Below are 24,125 nucleotides of genomic sequence, written 5' to 3'. Positions count from 1 at the left end.
GATGGGGTGGAAGTCGTTAAGGTTGTTTGAAATAGTCGTTAAGCACAGAAACACCATGCGGCATGGAAGGTGGTCTTGTCATTGGTAATATCTCCGGGTCCGCTTCATTGCTGATGTCGACGTAAGAGAATCGAAGAGCCTGCATCATGGATTGAATTTCGAGTAAGAATTTTTCATCTACAATAGATAAGAACTGAGCTCTTTCCAAATTGTCTAGCTCCTCGCGCAATTTTTCGTGGTTTACACCCAAAGTATGGGTAAGTAACTCTTTCATTTCGGAATTCAGCTTGTCAAAGACGCCGTTTTGAGGGTTTAACGCGTAGAACATCATGTCCATGAGTCCTCTTGACATGTCCAATTTTATCACTGCGTCTATGAAAAGTAAAGATCTGAACGTGCAGAAATTCTTGTATTGGAATGAAGCGCTCATAGCGTCCGCGAGTCTTCCTATAGCATAAAGCGTATTTTTCCGTAAATTGGTGAGTAGTTTTAACCTATTCTGTAACGCAGACACGTCAATAATACTTGCATCAAACGTTTCTATCGTTTCAGTTAAACTTAACTCTGCATGCGCAAGCCTAATACCAAATGCAAGCAAAGAGTACAATATTGTGGGGAAGACAATTTCAGTACTCATCTTGCACTTTTCCATATTGAAACCATCTGTCAACACTCGGTCGAAATCACCTTCAAGGATGAGTATTGATAACTTTGCTAGCTCTAATGTGTGTCTTGTTGATTCTATTAAATATTTTTTGTAATATATCAAATTATCCATATTACCTTTCACGCATAAGTCTTCGAAGTATAAGAACAAAGTTTTGTTCAAATGAATCATTAAGTTTCTTACAATAATTTGGGTTTGAACGTTATGGTACGAATCTATCACATCACACTCCAAAATTTTTCCGTTTGATAACTCTACTTTGTACGATTTTGGACCTCCGATGAAATCAAAATCCATGGAAAAGTTTAAATTCAAGGCCTCAGTTATAGCATTCGTAATAAAATCTATACGTATCAAGTCCATCCCAGGAGAGCCCTTTTTCACCAAGTCTTCTAGATCCATTAAAAGTACCAATATTTTATAAGTTTTGAATAGAACGTTATGAATCTTCAACTCAAATGGGTCGATTTCTTTCATGCTTCTTTTCACCAATCCCATGAACTCATCCCTGCCTCCATTAAGATTAAGGAAGTTCTTGGCATTGCTCCAAATGTTGGTAGGGAAATTACCAGTTAAGATACCAGAGAACACGCTGGTCGAAATAACATTCAAGCTTAGCTTTCTCCGCAGATTCTGTAATTCAATCTGTACGGATGGATGCATTTGGTACTGCTGATATTGAGTTGCGTCACGTCCAAGGCCATTATTCATGGCCAAAGTAAATACCATCTCAGTGACTATATCAGTCGCCCTTCCGAAGACACTGTCATCATCACCATTGCCGACACAAAAAAAATTCCAAATGAAAAGCATACATGAAATTTGTACTTCGTTTGTACCACTGAAAATGCACATTTTAGCCAAGCATATTTCGGCAAATACAATACATTGATCTACTACGGGATTTTGTTTGATGAAATCAGAATCACAAATCTCGGCATTATAATCAGTGTCTATTACGGCCTGTAACGCACCATACGAGATCTTCAACACTAGCATTAAAAGTGCAATATTTGTAAGCTTGTACCTAAAGTTCTCTATTCCAATGTCGAAAATCATGCGGTCTGGTCTCTCGGAATCATCTACTAATATTTTATCCAACGTTTCTTCGAACATTCCAATATCAAAATATGGATAAATGTGGTAAAGCCTTCTGTAAAAGTATGACTTGTACAACAATAAGGCATCTTTCTTTGGTAATAAAATATTTGCCTCGGAAACTAGTCTTTCTAATAACGGCGGGCACGGGTCCTCTTGCTTTTTGGAATCTTCAAACTTACCCTGGAAGAAGACATTCCTCAACATGGTAACAAAAAATGCCGTGCGGTAGTTAACAAGTACTTCCCTTCCTGTTAATAGTCTATCCGTGAAATCTTGAATACGATTGGATTGTGCTTCAGTGGTGAATCTCATTAGTAAGTTTTGTCGTAAATGAAGAACTCTGTCAATGTATTTAGAATTGTCATTATTAGCATGGTACGACAAATAAGGCGAAACATTGTGCAGCAGTTCCTCTTTTGAAGCAGAGGCAAAGAATGTACCTAGAAATGTCGATAGAAAACAATCGTGTTTGATCTGCGACATATTGGTGAATACTTTCAACTCCATAAATCGAAATTCTTGGTAGACAAGCTGAGGTTTAAAAGCTGATAAGTTGATCTTATGTTTGGGTAAATAATCTGAACTTGTTTCTGATAGTGCTTCTGACCCCGTGCTGTCCATTTTTTTCATCTCACTTAATCTAGCATTAGCGAAATATTTCCAATATTCGAGCTCTTTCTGTAGTCGAGCCAAGGCTGCATCCTTGTTCGGTTTCCTGGGCAAAGGCTGGTATTCCAAATCATAAATGCAGGGTTTGTTTAGCCGCTGACATCTGGCGCAACTAGGCTTCTTCCTATCACATTTAGTTTTACTCTTTCGGCATAACTGGCAAACGAACGATAGCTTATACCTTTTTTTGGCCTTTAGGTTCGCCTCTTGATTGGTTTCCATTAACTGGGAAAAAGGATTAAATGACCGTTGAGACTAGCACTTTGTCTTGGACTTTCTCAACCCATTCGTGGTATATTTTCGTGGGCTTCTGTATATTGTGTCTTACGGTAGTCAAATGATCATCAAGATCAATGGGTCATTTTATGACGGGAATTTAGTCATCTTGTACGATTTGATCTTTTAGCGCCAAGGCTTCTATATGTCGTTGATCTATGGTTATAATTACAACTACTGATACTCAAATAACAAGATGAAATTAATTACGGTAGATTGCCACCATCGAACACAAAATCGAAATTGGCTGAAAGCCCGGCTAGATCAACGCTAAATTGATTTATGAGCACATTCGATGATGTGGCTGTATACCCGAAGAGTTGTTCGGGCATCGTATTCCTATTATTAGGGCTGCCACTGTTTGTGCAGAAGGTGTTAACAGTGTCAAGAAGTAATCGAAACCCAGCTTCGTCAAAGTGTACAAATTCATTTGCTGAAAGAAGAATATTTTCTTTCTCTTCCGAGCTTAAAAGATGAAAACTTGTTTCCATGAACCCTGCAGAATCTTCATTTGTTCCTATGTTTGACATTAATATATCTCTCATTAAGAATCGTTTCCCGTTCTGTTTGAGGAAATGCATAGCACAGTCTGTAAGTAAAGCGTACCTGAAACCGGATATATAATTGTACCTTAATTCTTCTGAGGAAGCTGAGCATAGGTTCTCCAACAATGAGAATAGTTGCATCCGAATTCTGACACACTGCTGCCTCTGCTCATTTATCCCACTTAATCTTGAGAATGCACTTTGATCCTCATATAGAAATGATTCCTGGTTAGAACGACGCTTAGAGAGCCCTAACATGTGATCTACTCGTAAAATCGTTAGAGTTGTGTGCAACGTACATCTGGATAAAAGTATTTGTGAAATCCTATTTGTAAAGAACTTACCTGTCGTACGGATATTCTCGTTGTAAACTAGCGCAAAATATTTAATGAGATAACCAATTCCTTCACAATTGTCAGCAAGTGCTTTCTGGCAATAAAGAAGACTTTGTTCCATATCAAAAGAGTTGTGTACTTTTCGTGAGTTGAAAAATCGAATCAATAGATCGCAAATTGTCAATCTGACACTCCTTGCAATGAGCTGTTTAGCCATATTGAAGACGTTGTCAACATCATTGAGATTATATGAGTAATCTATCGTCGAATGACGAGCCCATTTTTGTGAATGGGTAAATGTACCGTTGACATCTTTCTCTAGGTATCTCTCTAATCCCTCATAAACCTGTTCGACTTCCGTGAGTGTTAAACTATTAAGGTTATCTTTGAGAAGCTTGTCGTATGGTAAAAATAAAGTCATAAATTGTAAGTGTCTGTAAAACAAGCCAAGGAGTTCAAGTTCTGCCTCATTTTGTTTAAGCATGTCCTTCTTATATAGACAAGAATATTCTTCCCAGCCATTTTTTTGGTCCATAATTCCAGGAATAGCCTGTACATTTGCAGTGGATTTCTGAGGTGTTCTACCCTTGACTGTAATTTCAAATCTTGATATTAGACAATAACATAACCATAATCGTCTTCTATAATTTTTATACCTAGGATCAATTCTCATGTTTCCAGTCGGTTCAAGAAATTGTGATGGATCCCTATCAAGACCCAGATCAGAAACCAAAGGTCCCATCATGCCAATAACACCTTCGGATGTTGAATCGTAGAATATACTACATAGGTCAGGTTGATGAGCAAGGATGTTCCAAAGCAGCATGTGCCAAGAAATAACTTCTTCAGTTCTTGACTGATAGATGTTCAATATCGACACTAATTCAGCGGCAGAAGATGTTAATTTTTTCTCCAGTTCTGCAAACCCTTCGATCCAAGCCCTGTCGCCATCGTATTTATGTTGAACATCCTGTTCCATAGCCCTTTGATCGAAAAGCCGTAGTTTCCAATGTGATATGGATAGTTGAAGTATTAGATAAAGAATAGAGATGTTCACTAACTTCATTTTGATATTAGTGGTACCGGGATTCACTATTATCCGCTCTGGATTATGTGAATCCATGTGGATCACTTCGTTAAGATTTTCTTCAAAGAGATCGATATCGATACATGGCCATATCGGGTAAATGTGGTGGTAGAAGTTATCCAAAAGTAGTCTAATATTGGGTAAAGAAGGCAAATCATTCTGTATTCTTCCAATATAAGCCAGTAGTATCGGAGAGTATTGTCCATAGAGACATTTATCCTCAATAAATCTAGGAGCAGTCATCGTGTTCAAAGTTGCTAAAAACAACTCGCTGTTGGAATTTTCTGAGGCTGGCTGATTTTGAGCAAGTATTTGTTCGATGAAAGCACTCACTTTCTTCTTCTTCAAAGGGTTCAATTTCTCGAATGCAGATGGGTTCAATTTAAGAATTTTGAGTATAGATGACACATTAAATTCCTGATAAGAATCGGGAGTCCCCAAATAAGTGTTCAGCGTCTTACGATACGGAGTTTGGAAAACAAATTTGATGAATATTGAAATATATGGATCAGGAAAAAGCATATAGTTGACAGCGAATGGACCAATATCTTCTCTAATAATACCCTTCGTGACGAGATGAGGAAACGACTCATAAAAATTTAGCCGTATACCATCGGTCTTAGCTAGATCCTTTGTCGCCGAAAGCCTAGCAACAGATGTCCGAATAGTCGTGGATACATTGCTGACGGGATCCTGCTCAGGCTCTATGCCAAGAGCAAGATTCCTCCAATATTCTACTTCCTTTTCCAATTCCTTCAACGTTGCATTTGTGCCCATTATCCACTCAATTGTCAAGGATGTACAAAAGAGCACCTCAAGTATATACTAGCAGTGCTTATGGAGATTATGTGTCACTAAATTTCAGATCGACACCACACGCGTCGACACTACCGTTCTGTAACCACTTTCTACAGTGCAATTATAGAAATGCCAAGATAAAGGCAATGCGATCAATTTTGGATTTTCCAAATGGTTGAATGTCAAAAAACCATCTTGCCGAAATCTGAAGAATCAAGTAAAAGAAGATGAGTTTTACAGTTTGCAGAGTAGTGTTGAGATGTGTAAGGTCTTTATAAGATTTTTATTCACCCATTAATTTTTCTTTTTTGACACTAGCTTTATTATTATGAACCGAACATTTGCCTTCGAGTTCGAAACTGAAAATTGTATCGTTTGAATGGTAGAGAACAACGAATTTCGATTGAAACCTTCTTATCGACACGGAGCTAACGTTTCAATTAGTAAGCTCACGCTAGCTATTTTGATTTATAAACTAGTAATCCAACCTTCAAGTCCTATCGTTTTTCCGTGCGCGTGTCTTCATGTTATCAACCATAACTGCCGGAACAAATCTTGCTTGCGGAGTAATTCCTATTTTTAAGAACGTTATATGTATATAAAGGGAAGAACTTTTTACTGGATTTAGGAAAAAGTCATGAGAAGCATTCAGTATACCTGTTGGATGTGAATGCTCAAGAGTGCTCGTATCTAATACTTGAATTGCCCAACAAGAAGTACAACGAAAAGAAATGGCTTCCAATCCTCCAGGTAAGTGCTGCGCTCAAGGTTTTTATCATGAAGGTACCCCAGCTGGTACCACTACTAGTCTTTATGGGTTCGAGACCTATGTGGCTGGGCCCGAATCCTTGAAGAATGAACATGTTTTGGTCATTGTAACAGATATTTACGGTATTAAGGTTAACAACGTTTTGCTAATCGCTGATCAATTGGCTGCAGCTGGGTTCAGAGTCTATGTACCAGATTTTTTGTTTAACGATGAAGTCGTAGCTTTGGACGGCTCTTTCGATTTCAAGTCTTGGCTAGAAAGGCACAGCGCCGAAAAGACCCACGGTCTAGTCCAAGATTTCTTGACCAAGTTGAAGGAGGACACTAACCCAAAGAAGATTGGTGTTATCGGTCACTGTTTCGGTGCCAAATACGCTTTATTACAAATCAATGAAAAAGTCGGTTTGGCTGATGCAGCTGCCCTTGCTCACCCATCATTCGTTGAGATCGAAGAAGTGGAAGCAGTTGGTAAAAAGCCAGTGCTGATTTCTGCAGCTGAAACTGATAACATCTTCCCTGAAGAATTAAGATATAAGACCGAAGAAGCTTTAAAAAAACAAGGCAGCTACTACCAAATCAATGTATTTGGCGGTGTTTCCCATGGGTTTGCTGTCAGAGGTGACTTAAGCATTCCAGCAGTGAGATATGCTCAAGACAAAACCATCGAAGACCAAATTTCATTCTTCAAATTCTTCTTCAATTGCATCTGAAAAGCTTAACTATATATCTGTTAGCTTTTGCAGGATGTAACTACATTTTCCTTTGATTTTTGAATGTTAAAGTTACGTTGTAAGTTTACATATGTATATTTAGTTCAACTATTCATTGCTTCCTTAATTGTTTGTTTCTCCGATGGCTAATATGCGCAACCACATGTGGGAGGAAGAATGCAAAAAGGTGCAGATGTTCATAGAATGTATATACATCTTAATTCTTAATGATTTCTTGTCTTGGAATTATTATACAATTGCTCGCGTTCTTGAATACCAGAGTGTATGTGTAAGAGCTTACAAATACGGTACATTGTCAGATTTATTATTCGTTTGTCTGGTAAAACTGTTGTAGCTTGGGTTTTCGTTCAAATATGGGTTGCTACCAGAGAAACCTTGATATTGTGTGTTAGCAGAGAAGGAGTTTTCCGGTTTCCTTAAATTTGTAGTGCTTGGAGCTGTTGGAACACGGTTATAACTCGTGGTATTGTCCCCCATGACGGCAGAACTTGGCTGCAATGGTTCGTTTCCGCTCGAAGAGTCAAATCTTCTAATACGAGATGAAGTATCGTATGTGGTATTAGAGTCGTCGATATCTTCATCAAACAATAATCTTGCAGAATTATTTGATTGTTTCATTTCAAATTCGTCTTTTAAAGGTGGTTCGTTAGTGTGCATAGCAGCTCTACCCAAATCGAACAATTCTCCTGTTTCACCCTTTGTTTGAACCTTTGGAATGAAAGAAACACGATCATCCTTCATTGGTTGGTAACGAGCATCTGGGTTCTTGTGAACCAAGGCCAACACACACGTAACAATAGTGAAGATCATGAGGAATAGTGCAAAAATAGCGTTCACGACAAATAGTATGACTGCCATAACACTGGAAACCACAGTAGGTTGTCTGAACAAGTTCGAGAAGAATAAAAATAAGATAGAATTGAACAAGTTGACCGCATGAATCACGATATTGAACGCATTGGTACGTTTATCCAAGTAAGGTCTTAACCAACATAATGCAATGAAATATGCCAATTCTATAACGAAAATGATCATTGCTTGAGGTTTCCCGTGTTCTTGAAGTACGGCAACAAACAAAGATCTGAAGAACATGTATGCTAATAATGGCATCAACCACCAGTACATTTCAGCCTTGAATTGAACGTACAAGAAACCGAATCTATTCAAGAACGGAGCATCACCATAGAGCATGTATGCTGGGGTTTTGTATAAACGTGTAGATTCTCTCCCTCTTATGATCACCCTCACGACGCCATACAATAGTAATCCTGAGACAACAATAAGTATGACGACAGCGGCAATAACCACAGCGACGGAATCAATTTGAGTGAATTCCCATATGGATAGAATGGAAACCTGTGGGAAGGCAATGATGCAGATTCTGAACAAGGTACCTTTGATAATACTGGCCCAGGATCTTCTATATTCGTAAAATTTTGAAGTCTGTTTCATGTATCCTGCTCTCATTAGCAATTCGATGACAGCTTTGAAGACTGCCATACCGATAACCATACAGAAGACAAAGAAAAGAGTGAAGACGATACCTGTCAAAAAGACATTACTCAATTCAATGCCGGCCAAGTACGCGACACGCTTAATACCAGTAAAGACAATAACTTTAGAAGAAATGTCATCAATGTTTCTCTCATCCGAAGTGTATAAATCACTTTCGGAAAGCAACTTAGTGAAATCGTACCCATCATCAGCAGATATTCTTTTGTAAAGACCAGTGGTTAAACTGTCTAATGATCTTTTCGCAAAATCGTTAAACTGCGTTGTAAATCCTCTTTTCTGCACTGAGATGGATAGAATATCTTTGTTTGCTACGACCACAACAGGGGTACCGCCAGTAGCAGTAACATACCAATCGAATATATTTTGCATGAACCCCACTTTAATCATACCCATGGACCATTGGAAATTTTGGGTCCAAGCGGCAGCGATAGGTGGGACACGCGCCACACCCATCATCGAAGTGATAGCCAAATTTTGGAAGTACACAAACAATGAGATGGAGTTAGAAGCAATATGAGCAGCTGTGGTGGAATGTCCAATAACTGAAACGATAGCTGACGTGATAACACCCAATCCTGAAATCGCAGCGATAGGCCAAGCAGCATATTTGGTCTGAACGGTCTTACCATTGGACAGAGCAGCTTGCACACACGCTAGTGGCTCTTCGAAACTTGTATCGTTTGTTGAGTAAACGATGACACGCACTTGTGCGTCGATATCAGGAACTGTGTACGCGACCCCTGGAATGTTACCAACCATGTCGTTATCCTCATCCAAAGAATACGTGGATTTTACCTCGATTCTACCTGCACTTAGAGGACACATGGAGGCTTGGTCCAAATCACATAAGTTGAACTCTTCGTTGAGGACGTTTAGCCCATAAATGATTAATTCGATCTTGGCAGTGACATTTTCGCTAATGGTGGTAGTAGCATCGATATCAAACACAGCGGTCTTATTATCGGGGAAGAAAGTGACTTCGAAGAACGACGCAGAAAATTGCGAGTCTTCCATGCAAGTGAGAAGCGAGGACGTCTTGATGTGTTTGAGACCATTGGTGAACGGTAAAATCACCAATGTCGTGAGAAATCCGACAAGCAGAGAAAAGGCCCGCATGATGACAAGAACAACAAGTGTATACTGGGGAGCAGCTGCAGCTTAGTAGTCTCTGCTTTGTTTAAGGTATGTAATCTTTGATGGTATACAACTCTAAAGGGAAGGTTACCATTAACACTAACGCAATAAGATTCTCTATTTAAAAGTCGATAAAGGTTAAAGTCAAATCAAATAAACTTATTTCAACTGAAATTTCAATAATTTCAATGTTGAGAAATTGTTATTTTTGGAAATACCAAAACGGTAAAGAAATTGAAAAGGCGCAGCATTCACCGTTAACCAGGATGCGTACGATGTGAGGTACACGAAATCACGGGACCTACAGCAAGTATATAGCGAAAATAAGTATACATGAAGTCAGATAAGAAGGGGAGAGGCACAGTGCAACGGTAGACTGATTGTAAAGGGTGTATTCCTGCCTATCCTGTTCGCTCTATTTCCTCAAATCAAGGCTGTTGTTCCCTTTGCATTGTCAGTTACAGGAAAAAGGGAAGAATGCTGCATTAGCATAGTATACGTATTATTTGTTTTCTATATTCCTAACAAGAAAATAGTAGTTTTTTTTTAATGCAATATCAGAAGTTTGATCTCTTGATTCGCGAGTCACGTGTGTATATCAGGGTAATAAAGCAGTGGAAGTCACGTGTTTCCACAGTGGTGGATTCGGGTAAGGCTGTGATACTGGACACAGGACCCTGTTTACGCAATAAACAGACAACGGACGAATGTCCATTGTCCGTCTCTCTTCTCCCCTCCAGGGTTGTATGCTCGATAACGTAACAACCCCGATTTTTTTCTGTACAGAACACTTTCCCAAAAACTGTCCGGGTGGTACCGAGAGGATTAATGGAAGCTTTCCCATTCGTTTAACCGCCGAGCACGCAAAACCCAAGCAAAACTTAAGAAAAACCAGGCAGAGCACAGGCATAGCTTCTCTCCACTGCTTCTCCCCTAGTCATCTTTTCTGCTTCCTATAATTCTTATTTTTTTCTCCACAAATATTCTCTTCTCAAAAAAAAAAAAACTGGATGGATGGATGACCCGGTGCGACCGGCTGGATCCACATTGATTTCCCCTCACAACCGCACTGCAAAACGCGTTAAACGCGGCAGTTCTCCAAAATTGGAGCAATCGAAAAAGAAGGGGAAAATCCCAGACATGTCAAATGAAATCGTCTCGTATAAGCTCTGGGCCGCTTCTTGACAGGCTATGCTACACGTAAACGGGAACTGACTAGAAAGGCTGGAACAATAGAAGAGAGACACTTGGACAAAATTAAGGGTTCAATTCTCAACATGATACGATACTCAGAGATCATCTTCATCTTTAATCGCTACTCCGTATCTATTCCGTATCCACTCCGTTAGTGACTCCGTAGCCTCTCCATTATCTGGTTTCCCATTTTACTCTTTGTTTCCTCTCTCGATGGCAATTACAAGATAGCTAATTACTATCACATCTCTGAGTTCTCAACAGAAACAGGAAAAAAATAATGACCCATTCTTTTCTTAATTGATACATGTTTTCGATTACTTTCTAAGCGAATGAATGAATGATCATCGTTCTTATTTATCCATATTGTAATTAGTGAGGGGAAAACAATGATTTGACTTGATGGAATAGTATTTAAATAGACAAGAGTTTTGTAACTGTTGGACATCATGTGAGTTTGAAGTATGGTGTATTTATATAATAATTATGTTTATATGTTAGTTGTTGGCTAATACTAGTAATCAAACACAATTATCTAACAGGGTGACAGAGGTAGTAGTGATATAAAAATCCATATTTTGTGCCAAATGTCTCCTGCTGTTGATACCGCTTCCACCGCCAAAGATCCAATCTCAGTCATGAAATCTAACGCTTCAGCTGCCGCTGCAGACCAAATTAAGACCCATGAATACGAACATTTAACTTCTGTGCCTATAGTGCAGCCTCTACCAATTACTGATAGGTTGAGCAGCGAAGCAGCTCAAAAATATAAACCTAATTTGCCAGGTGGGTTCGAAGAGTACAAGTCTTTGCACAAGGAATCACTTGAAAATCCAGCCAAGTTTTACCATGAACGTGCTCAGCTGTTGAATTGGTTCAAACCATACGATCAAGTTTTCATCCCAGATACCGAAGGTAAACCAACTTTTGAGAACAACGCTTGGTTTACCAACGGTCAATTGAACGCTTGTTACAATTTGGTAGACAGACATGCCTTCACTCAACCAAACAAGGTTGCCATTCTTTATGAAGCTGATGAACCAGGTCAAGGTTATAGTCTCACTTATGCGGAATTGTTAGAACAAGTCTGTAAAGTTGCTCAAATCTTGCAATACTCGATGAACGTCAAGAAAGGTGACACGGTCGCAGTTTATATGCCAATGATCCCACAGGCTTTGATTACCTTGTTGGCAATTACTCGTATCGGTGCCATTCATTCCGTTGTTTTTGCTGGGTTCTCTTCGAATTCATTGCGTGATCGTATTAACGATGCTTACTCAAAGACAGTCATCACCACCGATGAATCTAAGAGAGGTGGTAAGACCATCGAAACCAAGCGTATCGTCGATGAAGCCTTGAAGGATACCCCTCAAGTAACAAACGTTTTGGTCTTCAAACGTACTCATAACGAAAATATCAAGTACATTCCAGGTAGGGATTTGGACTGGGATGAGGAAGTCAAGAAGTACAAATCTTACACCCCATGCGAACCTGTTGACTCTGAACATCCTTTGTTCTTATTGTATACTTCGGGTTCCACCGGTGCTCCAAAGGGTGTTCAACATTCTACAGCAGGTTACTTGCTCCAAGCATTATTAAGTATGAAATACACCTTTGACATCCAAAACGATGACATCTTCTTCACCGCAGGTGACATTGGTTGGATCACTGGTCACACATACTGTGTTTACGGTCCATTGTTACAAGGTTGTACTACTTTGGTGTTCGAAGGTACACCTGCCTATCCAAACTTTTCTCGTTATTGGGAAATTGTTGACAAGTACCAAGTGACTCAATTCTATGTAGCCCCAACTGCACTACGTCTATTGAAGAGAGCTGGTGATTCCTTTACTGAAGGATTCTCTCTCAAGTCATTGCGCTCCTTGGGTTCCGTTGGTGAACCTATCGCTGCTGAAGTTTGGGAATGGTACTCTGAAAAGATTGGTAAGAATGAGCTACCAATCGTAGACACATACTGGCAAACTGAATCTGGCTCCCACTTGGTCACTCCATTGGCTGGTGGTGCTACTCCAATGAAACCAGGTGCAGCGGCATTCCCATTCTTTGGTATTGATTTGGCAGTGTTGGATCCAACCACAGGTATCGAGCAAACTGGTGAACATGCAGAAGGTGTTCTTGCCATTAAAAGACCTTGGCCATCTTTCGCAAGAACCATTTGGAAGAATAACGATAGGTTCTTAGACACGTACTTGAAACCATACCCGGGCTATTACTTCACTGGTGATGGTGTTGCCCGTGATAAAGATGGATTCTTCTGGATCTTGGGTCGTGTTGATGATGTTGTTAACGTCTCAGGTCACAGGTTGTCTACTGCTGAAATTGAAGCTGCTATCATTGAAGATGATATGGTTGCCGAATGTGCAGTTGTTGGGTTTAACGACGAATTGACTGGTCAAGCCGTTGCTGCCTTTGTAGTATTGAAGAACAAGTCTAGTTTAACTGCTGCAAGCGAGTCCGAGTTACAAGACATCAAAAAGCATTTGATCATCACCGTTAGAAAGGATATTGGTCCATTCGCTGCTCCTAAGTTGATCGTCCTAGTTGATGATCTACCAAAGACTAGATCTGGCAAGATTATGAGACGTATTTTGAGAAAGATCCTAGCCGGTGAATCTGATCAATTGGGCGACGTCTCCACATTATCCAACCCTGGTATCGTTAAGCACTTGATCGATTCCGTGAAATTATAATAATAACTGTGAAATTAGGATTTATCAGCACTATCCCACCCTCCTATGCTTGATCAATGTATTCTAATTGAATCCTACTTTTGTAACTTTGTCTCTGTGTATTGGGTTTTATTTATGATTTGTATGAAATGATTATGGAAACAACGTCTATATTTTAGTATTGTAACTACTTTTCCTTTTAACCTGTTTGAAACGAATATGCAGGAACATATGTTTAGATGCCTGAACATATGGCGACTTTACTGACTTACAGAGATGTAGATATCAGGGCTTGTTCGCTTTCTGATTCCCTTCTCTGTTTTTCTCTCTCAAGTCTTTTTATGACGCAGTTTCTGGACTGTTGATATAAAAGACTATCATTATTGGTACTGTTGTGAGTATTTGTAAATGCATTATAATTGGAAGATTTCTTCGGAGAAGGGCTTCTGGACAGAATTAGTGGCGAATTGGGTTGATTTCGACTCAATGCGCTTGTGTGAGTCGTTGATCTTGATGTAACACTTCTATCGAGTCTTAAAATTGTCATGGATGGTTTACTCTTCAGGCCTCTTGTGAGCATCGACTGCTCACTGCCATCGCTACTATTTGAAAGTCTTCTTGTTGCTGGTGGCTGTGATCTGTATGCTTTATAGACCCTCTCAATCTGAACATGTTCCGCCAGCTTTGATAGATATCTGATCATGATCTGCCATCGATCCTGCTTATTAAAACTTTTCCTCCTAGTTGGGACGAGAGTATACTGTTTCTTTATAATCTCTCGAAGGCATTGTATCTTCCAACTTAGTGGTACATCATGTTCGTGGTACAGTTTGCTATCATACACTAGTCTTTGAAAGTAAAGATCTTCCGAACTATCCGGTTCCAAGATAAGGTAGGAAAATCCTTTCGGTAACTTGTTTACCGTCCTCACCGGTGTACTTGATAATATACACATTAGCCTAGCCTTATTTTTACACCAATCTACCAGTATGTGATGCGGATCCTCTTGTAACATGGCTATAAATTGTTCTAGATTGTAAACTTTGTCCAGGGCTACACTGCCATCGCCTAATGTTTCTCCATCCTCAGTTGTAGAATCAACCGGATAGAATGGGCTCATCTCCTTTACCTTGAGCCTTTGATAGCAGTATATAAGTGCCCTTAATTGAAGATCTATATCGTCTTCCTGGACGCCATGTCCATATTTTGGAGTCACTGACTCTGTTGTTCCATCTTCAATTGAGAACAGTGCAGAGAACAGATCTGTTAGCATAGGATGTAAAAGGTGGAACGTTCCTATACTAAAATTGTTATAGATGCCTTCTTACTCAATAAAATCAGTGAACTAAGCGATCGGGAGTACTTCCAATCTAAGCCTGGAGACCTACGTTACTTCTCTGCATGTATCGACCTAGATATTCCTTTGTTATTGTTTTTGAATTCCTTAAATCTCGAACTGGATCGGTTTTTATTCAAAGGCTTGTAACAGGAAAAAAGGCAAAAGCGATTCATGTCTCCAGTAATTTCTTTTAAGTATCCCCAGATGTAATTGAATACGCAAACATGTTATTATTATCTATATCTCCGCGGAGTTCATGAATAATGGTGTAATTATTCGCAATTAGTCCAAGGTCGAGAGCTAGCACAACCACGGGTACTTTGTAATGTCAACCAAGAAAGCTTTAACCGAAATTCTGGGGATCAAGTATCCTATTCTAGTAGCACCAATGGCCGGAGTATCCACACCGGAATTGGCAGCAGCTGTATCTAATTCTGGTGGTTTAGGATCGCTTGGACTTGGAGCAAGTTCTGTCGAAAAAGCAAGAAACGCCATAATTGCGACGCAGAAGCTAACCAAGAGTCCATTTCAGGTCAATTTCTTCTGTCATGAGCCAGAAGAGTTGAACGTGGAGGTGGCACGCAATTGGATCGAATATTTGAAGCCAATATTTGCTCGGTTCCATACTAAACCTGAAAAGGAATTAACCAAGATCTATAACAGTTTCTTGGAAGATCCAGAAATGCTTGCAGTGGTGTTAGAATTGAAACCGAAAGTGGTTAGTTTCCATTTCGGAGTGCCATCTGCGAGCACTTTAAAATCATTGAAGCAAGCGGGAGTTGTCACGATGGCAAGTGTGACTCAATTAAGTGAGGCTGAATTGGCTATTGGGCACGGGATAGATATCCTAATCGCTCAAGGTGTCGAAGCGGGTGGTCATCGGGGAATGTTTAACGCATCATTAGATCCGGCAATATCCACGAGAGATTTGGTGAAATTACTAAAAGCAAAGTTGGGCACAACTATTCCTATAGTAGCAGCAGGAGGAATAATGTCTGGTCAAGATATTAAAGGAATGATGGAAGTAGGTGCCAGTGGTGCTCAATTAGGAACCGCATTTGTCCAATGCAAAGAATCGGCTGCGTCAGAAAATTACAGGAAATTATTATTTGACAAAACAAGAAATGACATAACTCAAATCACAAGCAGCATATCAGGTCGTCCGGCGCGAGCTTTGTTGAATAGTTGGCACACTGAGGTGGATATTCCAACTAGAGTGATACATCCAGGGTATCCATTTACATACGATGTGGGGAAGCAGTTAAATGCCGTGTCTATTCCAGATCATGATGGTACCGCAAATTCTTTCGCAGCACATTGGGCAGGATCCAATGTCAGCCGTATCCGTGATATGGATGCGAGACAACTAATGCAAACCCTTGTCGATGAGATGAGATAATTTTCCAGACCGTTACAGCACAGAGCTATGCTGTTTCAAATGTACGAAAATCCCGAATAGCGACAAATTCCACAATGGAACGATGAAGTTACACTAATTGTGCATTATTCTCGTCAGTTACATGACTGCATTTATTTTTTCAATGACGAAGTAGAGTTGCATCTCTTCACAATTTCACTACGACCCTATAAATCCCGGACTACCTTTTGTAAGGAAGAAATCTAATCTTTCGACATCCCTCCTAGCTTGGACAGGAGACGTCTATAACGGATTACATTATTTAAGCATGATGTTGACGATAGCAATGACAGTTTGCAGTTCGAAAAGAAGAGCAGAACTCACCAATTCCTCTATCATTTTAATTTGAACAGTCACGTGAATCGACCTTTGCCTCATTCGGGATTATATATACTATAAAGAAGATATATAAAAAATTACCAATATACATTTTTTGCTGCCATGGAAAATATACGAGAAAGTCTTCATTCCCTTCTCCATTGTTGATACCGATTTTGGCACTCATACCACTTCCAATTACCATTCATACCTTCTTACATTGAATCTAACTATGCCTCTCGTCGGTTTATTGTACCAAGTATTGAAATTCGACGATACTGAAAAATCTGAAAAAAAATGAAAAATCTGAAAAATCACTGAAGATTGATATATTGTAGTGAAGAGATATATTGGTGGGAATGAATTCGCTTAAAGTGATTCGAATCCACAGCTCAGGTCATCACCAACCACTCAAAATAGCCATGTTGTCACTTTTGTTAAGAAGCCCAGTGGTGGTATCCCGTGTCTCATATGCTTCTCCGTTTTTGGTTAGGAGGTTTGCCTCTACGCAAATTGAGAGAACTGTCTCGGATGCAGTTAGAAGAACAGTAAAGCCTTTGGACTCTCGTAAGACTTTCCTAATCGACTCTTACAAAAACCTGATGGAAACCAGTCCGGTAATGTTGTTTTGTCATCATAACAATTTGATGAAAGGGGAGAATGCACACTTCAGAGAAGAAATTAATAAGGTAGGAGGCAAGTTAACAATCTTGAGAAACAATTTGTTCCAAGTATACTTGAGAAACTCACGCAAAAATGACCCAGCTGCTCCAGCGAAACGTTCAGAACAAGACTGGAAGCATCCTTTACTGCCCTTGTTCAAAGGTCCTACGGCAGCAATTTCGTTCCCAGAGACTGATCCGGCAAAGGTAAAAAAAGTCATGAAATTATTGGAAAAAGCCCAAGACAAGTTATTCGTTATTGGCGCCAAAGTTGAAAATGATGCGTACGATTTGAGACAATTGGATTCTTTCAAGGATCTACCAACAAAAAGTCAATTACAATCAGAATTACTGGGACTATTGCACGTCTTGAGCGGTGCTGGTTTAGTTCAAACTTTAGAAGCTGGCTCAAACATGTTGTACCTAACTCTAAAGTCTCACGAAGATAATATTAACCCAGATAAGCAGAAAAACGAGAATGACAGCGAAGGAAATTAAAGTCTTTTGCCCCATCATGAAATGTAATATAAATCATTTTTACGTATCGATGTACTTAAATAAACCCATCACATATTAATATAAACTCCTGTACATATTCTTTGCACGTGACTTTTTTTGATCTCATTTGTATATTGTAAAGAAATAAAAAGTTTTTGAACATGCACTGAATCAATTGAGTCGAGAAAACCTAGGCGATGAGGTTACAATTTTTCAAAGCAGTTACTTCCACCAACCGTTAATGTGTGTTGAATAAACATAATTGAATTCTAACAGTGACTCAAATTTCCTATAACTGCCTTTGTTAGAAAATATGAGTTTTAGTACTAGACGCCAGGCGTATCGTGCTGAGAAGCAAGATCATCGCAAAGAATTGAAACATGTCAAGATCGATGAATCTGTGATTGAAAAGGTGGATAAACTATCTTTACCTAAAAAAAAGTTTTACAGACAAAGAGCACATTCGAATCCATTCAGTGATCATCAGTTGGAGTATCCAATAAGCCCAGCTCATATGGACTGGTCAAAATTGTACCCTCATTTCTACGATAGTGAAAAGAAGAAAATGACGAAAGATGTTACCATTGCGGATATCGGATGTGGTTATGGTGGTCTTATGATCGATTTATCTCCAGAATTTCCCGATGAAATGATCTTGGGTATGGAGATTCGTGTTCAAGTAACGAATTATGTCGAAGATAGAATTATTGCATTGAGAACCAACCACGCGAAGGAAAACGGATATCAAAACATTAATGTATTAAGAGGTAATGCAATGAAATTCTTGCCAAATTTTTTTAATAAGGGACAGTTGTCCAAGATATTTTTCTGTTTCCCAGATCCCCATTTCAAGCAAAGAAAGCATAAAGCAAGAATCGTCACTGATACATTACTAAGTGAGTACGCATATGTGTTGAAAGAGGGTGGTATCATTTATACAATCACCGATGTTCTAGATCTACATGAATGGATGGTAAAACACTTAGAAGAACATCCTCTATTCGAAAGGCTTTCTGAAGAATGGGAAGCACAGGATAAATGTGTAAGCATAATGAGAAATGCTACAGAGGAAGGTAAGAAAGTTGAAAGAAATAAAGGTGATAAATATATAGCATGTTTCGTAAGATTACCAACTCCAGATATAATCTAATATCTGTCGTATATAATACTACATATTACTTCGGGTACTATTCAAGAATATTTGTACAAAAACGAGTTAGAAAGTGAATACCTTAAGTACCTATAAAAGATGCATTATTGAAAACAAGCAGTTGAAAACAAGTGGCAATATCATTAGTTCGGAGGCTGATTATTGGATACGGCACCATACTCGATTTGGTTTGTATCATTGGTGCTCCGTAAGTTTCGTACCTTATTATATATCAAACAGACAGTCTCCGAGCCTCTTCTTATAAATTTTTTCAATGGTTTAGTTTGAGTTCTCTCTTCCTTCCATTGAAGAACCTGGGTCAATGTTGGTGGTTGTATCTCATCTTTATTAAACATGGATTGTGCATTCGAATAAACACTTTTGCGAGATCTCGTTGATGGTGCTACTTCTCCTCCACCACTTACTAGATGAGACTGTTGTTCTATTTCAGCGGAGGTCCCTGACTGGAAACTGAAGGTTGATGACCTGTCATCAAAAACAGAATCCATATCTTCTAATCTTAAACCAGCAGTCTCTGGATAAACTTTTAACACACACCAGAATGACAAGTAGCAGGATACAGTATGAATCAAGTACATTCTCCAATGGATTTTTTCTTGCAAGATAGGAGTCATGATACCTACTAACCAGTTAAACAGCCAGTTTGTAGCAGTAGAAGCAGATGCCATTGCAGATCTTGCCATTGCAGGCGCAATCTCAACAGGATATAGCCATGGGATTGGACCCCAACTGTAACCGAAAAAGGCATTAAAGATGATCACGAACACGACCACTAATCTTGGAGTGGCAGCAACATTCGCCCATAATGACATGGCTATTGCAAGCAAAGAAGTTCCCATTACCAGCGCCCCGGAGAGTAGGATTGGTTTTCTCCCCCATTTATCAACTAATTTCCATGGCAAAATAGTGGACAATATGTAAATGATGGAATTAATACCTGTCATCAACAAGGCCTCTCTACCAACCCATCCAGCTTGTTCAAAAACAAGAGGCGCGTAATATGATATAACGTTGATACCGTTTAATTGAGCAAACATTTGAGAGCTCATTGCAATTAGCATCCTGGTTCTATACCGTTTAAAAGCAAAACGTAACGATTTCTTTTCACCTTCCAGTCTTGATATGAGGACTGTTTCCTTGATCAGCTTATACTCCTCATGAGCTTTTGAATGCAAAACGTCACCATCACTATGTAAGTCTGCTATGACCACCAACCCTTCAATATCATGGTCGTGATTTAATAACCAACGGGGAGTCTCAACAATAACAAACGACCCTAAAAATAACAGCAAGCCCATAACACATTGAATGAACAAGGGTAATCTCCAAGAAGTATCTGATTCTATATAGGAGCACGCATAATCGACCCAAACACTAGACGCATAACCAACAATATTTCCTGTAAACTCAATGCAAGCCAATTTTCCTCTGTTATGTGGGGGGCTAATTTCTGATTGATAAATGGGTACAATGGTACTTAATAAACCAACACCAATACCACTAATGATTCTACCAAATATCATATGACCCATTTCCCATGAAAACGTCTGAACCAATCCACCTAAAATGAAAATTAAAGATCCATATTTTATAGTGAACCTTCTACCGAATTTTTCACCAATATTGGAGACTAGTAAGGAGGAAACAAGAGCTCCAATCTCAAGAATTGAGACCATAGTACCAATAGTTGCCGCAGTTGGGTTATTGAAATAAGTCTTGAAATATGGGCCAGTGATAATACCAGACATAACACCTTGATCGTAGCCAAACAAAAATACGCCTAGTGACACAAATATCGATGTGAAGTACAATAGAGTTCTTCCCGTCAAATAAGTATCCTTAACCTGTAAGTGATCAGTGTAGCTAGGTGGAATACGTTGTTGATCTAATGGTTGAACATTTGGAGGAATTACAATTCCGTTAGTTCCGCCAACGGCATTTGGAATGTTGAAACTGTTTCTAAATTGTAGCTGATCAGAATTCTTCAAAGCAGATTCCTTGAACAAAGATGGATTTCCCGGTTTCTGCAATTCCGGAGCACCTTTCTTGTCAGTGGTGTCCAAAGGTGATGGACTATTGTCATCCTCGATATCCGTATTGACGATACCCCTGGACGAATTTTTGTTATGCCTATCTTTATCGGTACTATCAGACATGATGACGATATTGGGAGGACAGGTGTAAAAAAAAGTCAGAAGACCAGCAGTATATTCAGCCGAGCCAAAGTGAACTATCGATTGAAAGAATTCAAGAGGCTAACTTTATTCGAGTAATGTCACGAGTCTTGCTTGCAGAGAGTATCTAAAGAACAAATTCCGGGGTAATTGAAATAGGAGAATCGAATGTTAAAGTAATAACGCTCTAAATTTCAGACCCTGGTCAGCAAAACAGCACTATCGGTGAAATTACTTTGCGAGATGTGAACGAAAAACAACCTATTAAGCGTAAACAGGTATGCCAGTATTGCCTATGCTATATATGTAATTTGAACAGTCAGTCATTCCAAAGTGACTGTTTTTCAAGATCATTACGTTTCTTATGGAAACTGAACTTTTTTGTTGTCTGGAATGGCGAAAAACAAAGCGTCGATGAAGAAACGTCATTTACACGTGATGGAAGGCCGTCCACGTGATCAAATTACCTTTCAGAGAAAAATAGTGTCCACGTGAAAGGAGCCATTCGGAAAGCCACCCTTGTTACCGTCAAGGTTCCTTATGATCTCACTTCGGGATGTTTCTTTGTTCAATAAGTGGAGATAACATTCTGACACGTTAACTCAAGACGCGAAATAGCAAATAATAGAGAAAAAGAAAAAATTAATACCGTCTTACGGAACAGCAATTGATGAGCACTAAGCCACTAAATGCCCGATTCGTCCAGACGTTTGCCACCCCAAATGACTTGGTGTATAGATGACACCAATCGGAACTACTGGTGCTGAAATATACAACTTATTTGCTCTTCCGTACGTGTTAGTTTTTACCTACCGTCCATTACTTCTTGTATTGTCGCTTCATCATGAATCATTTTTCTTTTTAGTTAGAAACCTGTGGACCTTTCCTTTTTTTTTCGCATCTTTAGACAAAGACATTTCGAAGCTTTCCTTTTAGATACCCGTCAGCGAAGATAATTACCATTAACAGCATGGTTAAATCCGGGCTATCGCTGTGGATATTTTTGAGTGCTCTCAGCCGTTGCTGTAGACCAGGAAATGTCTTTTAGCATTGTTCTTCATAGCTTTCCTTATCGAGTAAGTATACTCAGTAAACTTTCTTAGACAGGCCCTTGCACAAGACGTGGCTCATCGGAATTTCTTTCATAAGCACAACCTCATTCCGTATTTGTACAGCTAGAACGCTATTTCGAAGAATGGAACATGGAAAGATTTCACTTAGTACTAACTTTTCCAGATATGGTTATCGCACAGCTTTCAAATTCCGAAGCTCTTACCAATTCCGGAAATATCCTAAGGAATCTTTCCACCTTAAGCCAGACATTATAGCTCTCTCGCTGGTGTTGCAAATTCTCCTTCTCAATAATACTAAGTAGGTTTCTCCACGAAAACACTTATGGTTTGAGAGAGCGAATTGATGCAGTAAGTTTTTTCGTAGTCGTTCCTTTTTAAGAGCGCTAATCGTTTCTATTGGTTTCAAAATTTCTTTGTTCTTGTTACCATACGGTTACGAGATTGTTTCAACAAGAAACAATTCGGTCCACACACCAGTCTAAACGTTCCCACGATGAGATCTTCAGTAATGCTCAGCCATGAAACCTCATGGTTTTCGTCTGCGTTGGCGAGTTTATATAAATGTGACAATAGAATACTCAATGTCCTCCGTTTCAAGTTCAAACTGAAAGCTTGAGTAAGGCTATAACAACACTTGTTCTAAATAAGATCAAACCATAACATCAACAAGGCTTTAATTTGACGATTTCACTCCTTATTTTGCATTCACCCAGTTCAGATTAAGCTTCATACAATACACCGTCATGAGATTAAATTACGTTTTATCAAAGACCTTAGCTCTTGCTTCCGTTGTCTCTGCTGCTGCCGTTCATAAACATCACGCTGCTGAAGAAAAAAGAGACGTTACTGTCGTCGTAACAAATTTCGTTGATCAAAATGGTCAAGTCTTGGTTGACGGGCAAACAAGTGCGACAGATGCCACAACGACCTTGCAACCAGTTACTGATATTGGTGGTGGAAAAAGTGTTGAAACTACAACGGTAACGTCATCATCAGGTTCATCTAGTTCTTTATCGGGTTCCTCAACCTCTTCCTCCGGTGGAACCAGTTCTAGTTCTAGTTCCACTTCTAGCAGCAGTGACGCTTCTAGTTCAAGTTCTGGTGAATATGGTGGTGCTTTGGGTATCACTTACTCTCCATACACCAGCAGTGGTTCTTGTAAGTCTTCAGACACCATCAAATCCGACATTCAGAATTTGTCACAATTCAGTGTCATTAGAATCTACGACACTGACTGTGACGCGATGGAAGCAATTCTATCTCAATTACAAAGCGGTCAAAAGATCTTTGTTGGTATCTACGACATCGATAACATTGCCTCCAGCGTCAGTGCAATCGAATCTGCTTTCAACGGTGATTTCTCCAAGGTTTACGCTATTTCTGTCGGTAACGAACTGATCAATGCAGGAACGAGTACCGTTTCTCAACTGAGTAGCGCTGTTGAATCAGCTAAATCTAAATTGAGTGCTATTGGCTACACAGGTGACGTTGTCACCGTTGATACCCTAGTGGCCACCGAAAACAACTCTGGTCTATGCAGTATGTCAGATTTTATTGCAGTTAACTGTCATCCATACTGGGATGGTAATGTGGAACCATCCAACTGTGGACCATGGGTGAAACAGCAATTGGACAACTTGTCTTCTACGTGTAACAACGGCAAGAAAATCATCGTCACTGAAACTGGCTGGCCAACAAAGGGTGACACTTACGGAAGTTGTGTTCCATCCAAATCAAACCAAGAAACCTGTGTCCAATCCATCATCGACACTCTAGGTTCCCAAGCCATCTTATTCACCACATACAACGACTACTGGAAGGATGCCGGTGCTCAAGGTGTTGAGCAATATTGGGGTATCTTCGGCGATAGCAGTGTTTAGACAATTTAGCAACCCCCCTCAACTAAAACACGTATCTTCTCATTATCCTTCAGTTCTCTAACTACTCCGCAAGCTTTCTACAT

General features: G+C 39.5%; 11 protein-coding genes across 11 annotated transcripts; 6 read left to right on the top strand and 5 right to left on the bottom strand.

Annotated features, from left to right (window-relative positions):
* Positions 1-16: 16 nt before the first annotated feature.
* On the bottom strand, positions 17-2,659 carry KLLA0_A03421g (uncharacterized protein; the record flags this gene model as incomplete). Its single annotated transcript, XM_451150.1, has 1 exon — positions 17-2,659. One exon carries the CDS (start codon positions 2,657-2,659, stop codon positions 17-19), a length of 2,643 nt encoding a protein of 880 aa, XP_451150.1.
* A 260-nt stretch (positions 2,660-2,919) lies between these two features.
* Positions 2,920-5,457, bottom strand: KLLA0_A03399g (fungal specific transcription factor domain-containing protein; the record flags this gene model as incomplete). Its single annotated transcript, XM_451149.1, has 1 exon — positions 2,920-5,457. The coding sequence occupies one exon, from the start codon at positions 5,455-5,457 to the stop codon at positions 2,920-2,922; it is 2,538 nt and encodes an 845-aa protein (XP_451149.1).
* A 752-nt stretch (positions 5,458-6,209) lies between these two features.
* AIM2 lies at positions 6,210-6,956 on the top strand (the record flags this gene model as incomplete). The annotated part of the gene is made up of 1 exon (XM_451148.1): positions 6,210-6,956. One exon carries the CDS (start codon positions 6,210-6,212, stop codon positions 6,954-6,956), a length of 747 nt encoding a protein of 248 aa, XP_451148.1.
* Positions 6,957-7,253: 297 nt separating this feature from the next.
* On the bottom strand, positions 7,254-9,608 carry FLC2 (flavin adenine dinucleotide transporter FLC2; the record flags this gene model as incomplete). The annotated part of the gene is made up of 1 exon (XM_451147.1): positions 7,254-9,608. One exon carries the CDS (start codon positions 9,606-9,608, stop codon positions 7,254-7,256), a length of 2,355 nt encoding a protein of 784 aa, XP_451147.1.
* A 1,799-nt stretch (positions 9,609-11,407) lies between these two features.
* ACS1 (acetate--CoA ligase 1) lies at positions 11,408-13,531 on the top strand (the record flags this gene model as incomplete). Its single annotated transcript, XM_451146.1, has 1 exon — positions 11,408-13,531. The coding sequence occupies one exon, from the start codon at positions 11,408-11,410 to the stop codon at positions 13,529-13,531; it is 2,124 nt and encodes a 707-aa protein (XP_451146.1).
* Positions 13,532-13,778: 247 nt separating this feature from the next.
* KLLA0_A03311g (uncharacterized protein) lies at positions 13,779-14,783 on the bottom strand (the record flags this gene model as incomplete). Its single annotated transcript, XM_451145.1, has 1 exon — positions 13,779-14,783. One exon carries the CDS (start codon positions 14,781-14,783, stop codon positions 13,779-13,781), a length of 1,005 nt encoding a protein of 334 aa, XP_451145.1.
* A 391-nt stretch (positions 14,784-15,174) lies between these two features.
* On the top strand, positions 15,175-16,248 carry KLLA0_A03289g (putative nitronate monooxygenase; the record flags this gene model as incomplete). The annotated part of the gene is made up of 1 exon (XM_451144.1): positions 15,175-16,248. The coding sequence occupies one exon, from the start codon at positions 15,175-15,177 to the stop codon at positions 16,246-16,248; it is 1,074 nt and encodes a 357-aa protein (XP_451144.1).
* Positions 16,249-17,006: 758 nt separating this feature from the next.
* MRPL11 (mitochondrial 54S ribosomal protein uL10m) lies at positions 17,007-17,744 on the top strand (the record flags this gene model as incomplete). Its single annotated transcript, XM_451143.2, has 1 exon — positions 17,007-17,744. The coding sequence occupies one exon, from the start codon at positions 17,007-17,009 to the stop codon at positions 17,742-17,744; it is 738 nt and encodes a 245-aa protein (XP_451143.2).
* A 313-nt stretch (positions 17,745-18,057) lies between these two features.
* Positions 18,058-18,894, top strand: TRM8 (tRNA (guanine46-N7)-methyltransferase; the record flags this gene model as incomplete). The annotated part of the gene is made up of 1 exon (XM_451142.1): positions 18,058-18,894. The coding sequence occupies one exon, from the start codon at positions 18,058-18,060 to the stop codon at positions 18,892-18,894; it is 837 nt and encodes a 278-aa protein (XP_451142.1).
* Positions 18,895-19,037: 143 nt separating this feature from the next.
* KLLA0_A03223g (uncharacterized protein) lies at positions 19,038-21,071 on the bottom strand (the record flags this gene model as incomplete). The annotated part of the gene is made up of 1 exon (XM_451141.1): positions 19,038-21,071. The coding sequence occupies one exon, from the start codon at positions 21,069-21,071 to the stop codon at positions 19,038-19,040; it is 2,034 nt and encodes a 677-aa protein (XP_451141.1).
* A 1,834-nt stretch (positions 21,072-22,905) lies between these two features.
* KLLA0_A03201g (uncharacterized protein) lies at positions 22,906-24,042 on the top strand (the record flags this gene model as incomplete). The annotated part of the gene is made up of 1 exon (XM_451140.1): positions 22,906-24,042. The coding sequence occupies one exon, from the start codon at positions 22,906-22,908 to the stop codon at positions 24,040-24,042; it is 1,137 nt and encodes a 378-aa protein (XP_451140.1).
* Between the last annotated feature and the right edge of the window lie 83 nt (positions 24,043-24,125).

Source organism: Kluyveromyces lactis (genome assembly GCF_000002515.2).
Source record: "Kluyveromyces lactis strain NRRL Y-1140 chromosome A complete sequence".
Lineage (NCBI taxonomy): Eukaryota > Fungi > Ascomycota > Saccharomycetes > Saccharomycetales > Saccharomycetaceae > Kluyveromyces > Kluyveromyces lactis.
The sequence above is the reverse complement of the archived record's forward strand: the minus strand, read 5'-3'. Positions and strand labels throughout refer to the sequence as shown.